The 7,621-nt window shown below is 38.9% G+C and overlaps 2 protein-coding genes across 2 annotated transcripts; one reads left to right on the forward strand and one right to left on the reverse strand.

Moving 5' to 3' along the window:
* The first annotated feature begins 1,223 nt into the window (after positions 1–1,223).
* LOC123195209 (acyl-lipid (9-3)-desaturase-like) lies at positions 1,224–3,235 on the forward strand. The gene has a single exon (XM_044608860.1). It carries the CDS (start codon positions 1,437–1,439, stop codon positions 2,778–2,780), a length of 1,344 nt encoding a protein of 447 aa, XP_044464795.1. The 5' UTR covers positions 1,224–1,436; the 3' UTR covers positions 2,781–3,235.
* A 1,770-nt stretch (positions 3,236–5,005) lies between these two features.
* On the reverse strand, positions 5,006–7,221 carry LOC123195135 (probable leucine-rich repeat receptor-like protein kinase At1g68400). The gene is made up of 2 exons (XM_044608752.1): positions 5,895–7,221; positions 5,006–5,783 (listed from the first exon to the last, which is right to left on the reverse strand). Exons 1-2 carry the CDS (start codon positions 7,132–7,134, stop codon positions 5,134–5,136), a joined length of 1,890 nt encoding a protein of 629 aa, XP_044464687.1. The 5' UTR covers positions 7,135–7,221; the 3' UTR covers positions 5,006–5,133.
* Between the last annotated feature and the right edge of the window lie 400 nt (positions 7,222–7,621).

A 7,621-nucleotide genomic window follows, 5' to 3' on the forward strand; every position in this document is an offset into this window, starting at 1 on the left:
AATACGATTCACAGAAAACATAGCAAATACGTATCCTAGGCTCTGATACCAATGTTAGGTGTAATCAAACATGTCATGATCAAATTTTATGAATTCAATAAATAAGGATTTGCGTACCCGAAATAATTTTCGATGAAGTTTCTTCGAATACGATGCAAGGTATTGACGTTAGTCTATTCCCACGACCCAATTTGCACTACTTGTTACTTTTCAATTAGGGAGACAAAATCTGTGTCATTTTGTGTGTTAGGTGGAGAATTTTTCTCTTTACAAAAAAAATGGTGTAATCTCAATTTGAGGGAGCAGTTTGAACTATTTATATAAATTCAACTGCCCTCCAACTTCCTCTTGTAACTGTCCTTAATAGTTATATTAAATCGGATCAGATCAACCCGTTAAAAATAGGCCCGGATCCAATAGACTTTTTTTTTTTTTTTTTATAAATCAAAAGTTTTCCGGTATAATTCATGAGAAAGAATCATCAAGAACAATTTCTTTATTATTTTATGAAAAGGACTTTCGAACAACTTGTCCTTGCATCGCATGGTATTCCTGTGGTCCTTTCAAAAGAGATGTGATGATTATTTACTGTTATGGGGCATGAATCAGTAGATATTTTGAGTAAAACATGGCATATTCCAGGCGCATATTCCAGCGTTACCTGGGACAAAGCTGGCCTGTTGCTGTTCTTGTATACGATGAGTTACCTGTAAGAGCAAACTAGTTTGACTTGTGGTTTAGACTCACGTAAATCTCCTTTTGTAAGTCTAAACTACAACTACCAGTCAACAAGTAGGTTAATTCATCTGCGATGCCTGCCAATAACCAAATTCACATATGCAGTAAGGGGATGGTTTGAATGGCAGAGAAACGTGAAATCTCCAAGGGAGAGGATCTAATTTGAGATTCATTGACATCATATTACGTTAGGACCTTTGAATTACCTGAACTAAAAATTTTATCTGTTAACAAAACTTTACTTTTGTTGGAAGAATACTAGGTGTTTTCGTTAGACTTGGACGAAGATTTTTACATGGATTTTTAATTCTTGTCCTGTTAAATTTATTTCCATTTTGCATTCTTACCATTTATGCACTAATTACCATAATTAAGGTAATATCTTGAAATAATATTAATATCAGTCAGAGTTAATACATGTAATGTACATTGAGTGATTCTTATCTGTCATTTCTTACCAATTTGGCCAAAGAAATTTTCTTTTTTTTCGACTGGGGCCTTCTTCAAATTGCTTTGCTGTGATAAGGTTATACTCTGAACACTTTCTTACCTTTTCTCACTAAAGAGAGAACACTACTTCGGTCTCTCTGTTCATAGTAATTTCAAAAACAAAGCAAGGATAGAAAGACTGAGTGAGAGAGAAAAAGGATACTGTGTTCTCAGATCTCTTTTTCTTTCACTTTCACATTTTTTATTCAATGGCTGATTCAAAGAAGTACATATCTAAAGAAGACCTAAGGGCACACAACAAGTCTGGCGATCTCTGGATCTCAATACAAGGCAAGATCTATGATGTTTCCCAATGGAGCAAACATCACCCTGGTGGTGAGCTTCCACTGCTCAGTCTTGCAGGTCAGGATGTTACTGACGCCTTTGTTGCTTACCATCCAGGCTCTGCCTGGCAGTATCTTGACAATATCTTTACTGGGTATTATCTCAAGGACTACTCGGTTTCAGAGGCTTCCAAAGATTATAGAAAACTTGTGACTGAGTTTTCGAAGATGGGGTTGTTTGAAAAGAATGGGCACACTGTGCTATATACACTCTGTTTCGTGGCAATGCTGTTTGTGGCTAGTGTTTATGGTGTTTGTTGCTCTGATAGCACATGGATGCATCTATGTTCTGGTGGATTAATGGGATTTTTGTGGATTCAAAGTGGGTGGATTGGGCATGATTCTGGCCATTACAAGATCACCAAAAGTCCCAGATTCAATCGTTTCTTGCAAGTTTTATCAGGGAATTGCCTTGCAGGGGTAAGTATTGAGTGGTGGAAACGGAACCATAATGCCCATCACATTGCCTGCAATAGTCTCGACTTCGACCCAGATCTTCAGCACATGCCTTTTTTTGCGGTATCCTCAAACTTTTTCAAGTCAATTTGGTCATATTTTTATGATAGGAAGATGAATTTTGATTCTTTTACAAGATTCTTGATTAGTTACCAGCATTGGACATTTTATCCTGTCATGTGTTTTGCTAGAATCAATCTATTTGCACAATCATTTTTGCTGTTGTTGTCTAAGAGGAATGTGCCCCATAGGCGTCAAGATTTTTTGGGGCTTCTTGTGTTTTGGCTTTGGTATCCCTTGCTGGTTTCCTGTTTACCAAATTGGGGGGAGAGAGTGATGTTTGTTGTTGCTAGTTTTGCTGTTACTGGAATTCAACATGTTCAGTTCTGTTTGAATCATTTTTCCTCCAGTGTATATGTCGGTCCACCTCAAGCAAATGATTGGTTTGGGAAGCAAACTAGTGGCTCACTTAATATAAATTGCTCGTCTTGGATGGACTGGTTTCATGGAGGATTACAGTTTCAGATTGAGCACCATTTATTTCCTCGATTGCCTCGATGCCATCTTAGGAAAATATCACCCTTTGTTAAGGAGCTGTGCAAGAAGCATAATTTGCCATACGATATTGCCTCGTTCTGGAAGGCCAATGCAATGACAATTAACACTCTTCGGACTGCAGCCTTGGAGGCACGAGACATTGCCAGTCCTGTTCCGAAGAATCTGGTGTGGGAAGCTGTTAACACTCATGGATGAGATGGAGATATCATGAAGCTTTCAGCTGATGCTGAAGTGGGTCTGATAAGTTAATTTTGATTGATATCTGAGGGTGGTCATCCCTGGTGCCAATGAAAGAATAAGATGATCATTGCTTGGAGGCTTATCTCTTAGGATGCGCTCATGCTTTTCATGGATTATATTTAAAAATAATCTACACTGATCACCTGATGGGCTGATATGGTTGGTTCTGCCTCCTGTTGGTGCTCAATTATGCAGTTAAGGAATTAGTGTTTGGTTTTGATAGCTTTAGCTTAGTTCGTGAGTATAAGAAATTGTATCTTTCTCCATAGATTCACCTAAGTATGTTTGTAATTTCATCATTGTGAAAACCAATGATGCAACATTTTATGGTTTTGGTTTGATTTAATATGCAATAGCTAATTTCAGCTTTCCTGATTACATGAAAGGGGAAGTGGTCAATTTGTCATAAATTTTAACCATCTTCTACACCTGTCTTTGTGTTTAATCACTTAGCACATTTAAACATAAACTGAAGTTTCAATTTTCCTGCTGGGGTATTTGAGCCTTAAAATTTGTAATGCTGTTGGGTTTCTGATTTGTTCTCCCATTTTGATGATTCACTCACTGCATTTAGTTATGGCACAACTGGATTGCCAAACCGAAGAGATGGATCGAGCCCAAAATAGCGGCTTCTATCGGTCTATTGCTAGTTCACAAATCGTGTAAAAGCTGGGAAGATGTATTGCCTTGGGCTTTGGTCCAGGCCTTAAGGCTCGAGTTTATTGCCCAAGTCTATGAAACGCGCAAAATCTCCCAACAAAATTAGGTCAATAAAGCTTAATTAAATTACATGATTAGGTTGATATGCTTGTCTCATAGGCCTAAACTTGGTAAACAGGTGCGTCAGACGAGTACAGCCCAGGTCTAAAATTGATAATCAAAATACAAGCATGTATCCAACCTTGGGTACGGGTGAACTTGTAGGTACCCACAATCTCTCTTTCAAATATTGCATTAAAGTTTTTACCAAAACTTACATTTGAAAGTGATGATGTCGCAACCGTGCTAATTGCAATGCTAACAAGGGTTGTGTATTTGTTTTGTGACGACATCGAGGTAAGAGTTGTGTATTTGATGCTGGTGAAAGAAGTTAAAGGACGGAAGAAGTTTCGAGGAGTATAAGATGTTGAGAAGAACAAGTTCAATGTGTTCGAGGGGAGTGAGTGAAACAAGTTGGGATGGGATCAGTGGCAATGGTTGCCATTTTGGTTTTGCACATAGAAATATAAAGTATTTTATATAAATATGTTAGTGGAAGGATTTTGCCTTGGAGAGGATCAATAATTTGACAGATTGACGTATAGAATTGCGTCAGCGGGGCCCAATTAGAGAAGCCTAACCCAAACGAAAAACTAGTAATCTTTACTATTTATTCTTAGATAATCGAGGGTGGCCTTTAGAGATGAGAATTTGGGTTTGCTTTTAAGGACTTCGATCTAATAAAAAGGGTATTTTTTTGATAGAACTGAAAAATGACACCAGAACAAAGATAAAAAAAATCTCTGCAATCAAGGATGAGTCAAAGATAGAGATACATTTATCCCTTCTCTACCCTACCCTCATTTTCATCTCTATCTCTTTATATTAATATATTTATTTAAAATATTAATATGTTTTTATAATTTTATATTATTTATATTTTTCAAATTTATTTAAAGTTTTATTGTACATATTAAAGTAGTTAATATATTATATTTGTGATAATATATTTATATTGTGTTTAGAAATGATAAAAGTAAGATTTTTTTTGTGTTCCCCCCCCCCCCCCCCCCCCCCCCCCCCCCCCCCCCCCCCCCCCCCAATGTCATCCCTAGTCCAAAGTCCAGATAGGCGCTAGATAATTTGTTGGGAAAATGTAAGAAATTTTGGTACTCCGGAGAGTTGAGAGTGCATTACAAGGAGTAGGCCAAAACTTTGAATAGCCACGTAAAAGATTTGAACGACCATGAAAACGCCAATTCATTGACCAGGATGCGCCCTAAAACACAACAAATGTGTTTACCTCATGGCCAGAGCACTACCAGCAGGCAATGGACCCCAAAGCCCGCCTCACTCGTACCATCTCGCTGGAAAATTTGCCTCCTCTCGAGCATATATGTTGTCATGTAACAGCAGAGACCGATTCCCCTGATTCACCCTCATCCATTCATCTTCAGATTTTGTCGATTCACCCACACAAATTAATGCTATATATGATCAAATTTTATAAATATATAAGACATCTCTAGGAATACAAACATGGATTCACTCCCCCTGTAAATAAATTTATTGAAATCACTTTCCTCTTTTTCATTGCTATATTCTGAAGTTAATTAAGGGTAGTTTCAGACAGAGATGGGGAAGAATCCGAAGATAGATTATTCATGAATGAATTTCCGCCATCAATTGAACCTTTGGTCCTAATATCTTCAATCATCCTATGCACCAAGCTCATCTTGGGACGATCTTTTGGTAAAGGAGACAAGCAGAGCCCAGCAACTTGCAACAGAGCCCGCATTTCCTCCTCCATTTCTTTGTCTCTAATTAACTCGAAATCAAACACCTCCCATGGATTCTCTTCTGCCCAAGTCCTCTGCACCCACAACACTATACTCGATTCTCCATCTCCGGTCTCCATTTTCCCAGTTAAAATCTCCAACAACACCACCCCAAAGCTGTAAACATCACATTTCTGCGTATATTTTCTTTGGCTAAAGCTGCTGCCGTTGTTAGACTTCACCTCTGGGGCTTTATAGGCGTTGTTTATTAAAAGGGGTGTATGCAAAAGCTGGTGGACACCGGTATCAGATATACAAGCATTGCCCATCTGATCAACGACAATATTAGATGACGAAAGATGCCCATGAAAAAGCTTAACTTTATCGTAACCATGAAGAAAAGCTAAGCCCTTCGCAGAATCAGAAGCTAGTTTTAACCTTTTAGTCCATTCTAATGGAGTCCTTCCCGGTCCTCTATCTCCTGCCATCAATTTACATATGAAAATCAAGATATCAGCATAAATGTGCAACCATATATAACATAATCAAATTGACTAAAAAAGGTAAAGATTTAATGAAGTTTAGCAGATACCGTGCAAGAGTGCGTGCAGGCTTCCGTTTGGAAGAAAATCATAAACCAGAAGCAATTCATCCTTGGTGTTACAATATGCTCTGAGATTCACAATATTACAGTGCCTCAATCCACCAATCACGTTGAGCCATTCTTCAACCTCCTTCTTCTTCTTCCTTTCCCTGATCCTCTTGACAACTACATCACCGCCCTCCATCACAACCTTATAGGTGGTTCCCACACACCCTTTTCCTAACAATTCGGCTGATGCTTTTAGCAAATCGCCAACCTTTGTAAAACCCTTCTGACACCCCTCAAACAACACCATTTCCGCTTCTTGTTCGCCACCGTATCTGGCGTTATGGTGGGTACCAGGCTTCATTTCCGTTTCGTTGCGGAACCCACCACCACCACGACGGTTTCTTTTTCTCTTGTAACAACACCACGTGATTGTCACGACTGCCGCTACAATTGCCACCACGTCGAATAGAACGATTACTAGGACTATTATATCTCTCAATCTCCTTGAGCTTGATCGTGATGCCTCAGACTCCGCCGTCCGATTTGAACAATCCGACGCCAAAGGCCGACCGCAGAGATTTTCGTTCCCGCCGAATGAACTTACAGGAAAACGTGACATCCACGACGGAATCTCGCCGGACAGTTTGTTCTTTGAAATATTAAAATCAGTTAGCGACAGAGAAATTGAGTCAGCTGTGTCGAGAGTTCCGGTGAAGGAATTCGCCTCTAGCCGCAGAGTCAACAAACTGGGCAAGCGAGCCAACTCGGTCATCGGAATTTCACTGGTGAAAAAATTGTACGACAAATCAAGTCTGTGGAGGCGGCGGATATTGGATACTCCGGAAGGAAATATTCCGCGGAATCGGTTGTGAGAGAGGTAGATGTTCTTTAAATGAGGGCACGAAGAAAGGTTCAAGTTGTTTAAGGAATAAAGGGAATTGTTCTTGAGGCTGAGAAGTCTGAGTTGGCTGAGTTGGCTCAATGGTTGAACAGGGCCAGTTAGGTTCAAGTTCTCGAGAACAAGTTTGATGACTCGGTGAGTCGAAGGGTTGCAGGTGACTCCGAACCATGGGTGAGTACAAGGTTGAGTTGAGTTGAGCCAGGAAGAAAGAGAGTTATTAGGGTCGGATACAGAGGCCTTGAAAGATAGTAAAGCATTGAAATCAGAGTTTGAGAGTGAAAGAGAAAACAAACAGAAGACAAAGTACAGAGATGAAATGAAATAGTGAATAGCCACCATAGCTTTACTTTCTTTCTTCCCAGAAAATAGATGGAGAGAAAAACAGAGTGAAGACCGAAGAAAGCAAAACCAGGCTAATGATCCTAAGCAGTGACACTAGCCGTTGTATTGAAGTGAAGCCGTCGAGTACACGTGGCATTAAATTATGCAATATGTGTAGCGTGTTTAGGGAGCGTTGGTGTACTATACGCGCTTATGAACCATGTTAACTGTTAACCACGAGATGTGAGTGGGGGTTGATTTTGCTTTGTTTGTACATTGAAAATGATTTACAAAGAGACATGAAAAAAAGGTAAATGACTATTTGCCACCCAAACTTTAATATAAAAACATTTTTCACCCTTTTGGAAAATCCTTTTTCCCATCTATCTAATTTAATTTATTTTAAAATTTTATCAATGTATTTTTTTAAAAAAATAAAATTAGTGAAAGCCAAAATGGCCCTAAGCTAGATACCGATTTGTCACTAAAATTTTATAAAATTTTT

The sequence above is a fragment of the Mangifera indica genome, chromosome 13 (genome assembly GCF_011075055.1).
Source record: "Mangifera indica cultivar Alphonso chromosome 13, CATAS_Mindica_2.1, whole genome shotgun sequence".
NCBI lineage: Eukaryota > Viridiplantae > Streptophyta > Magnoliopsida > Sapindales > Anacardiaceae > Mangifera > Mangifera indica.

What these genes read in the sequence shown, in the direction of transcription:
- LOC123195209 (XM_044608860.1), top strand. Translation starts at nt 1,437, where the DNA reads ATGGCTGATTCAAAGAAGTACATATCTAAAGAAGACCTAAGGGCACAC.
- LOC123195135 (XM_044608752.1), bottom strand. Translation starts at nt 7,134, where the DNA reads ATGGTGGCTATTCACTATTTCATTTCATCTCTGTACTTTGTCTTCTGT. An exon ending in CCTGCACGCACTCTTGCACG is followed by an intron (nt 5,784 to 5,894) that starts GTATCTGCTAAA and finishes AATTGATGGCAG; the next exon opens with GAGATAGAGGACCGGGAAGG.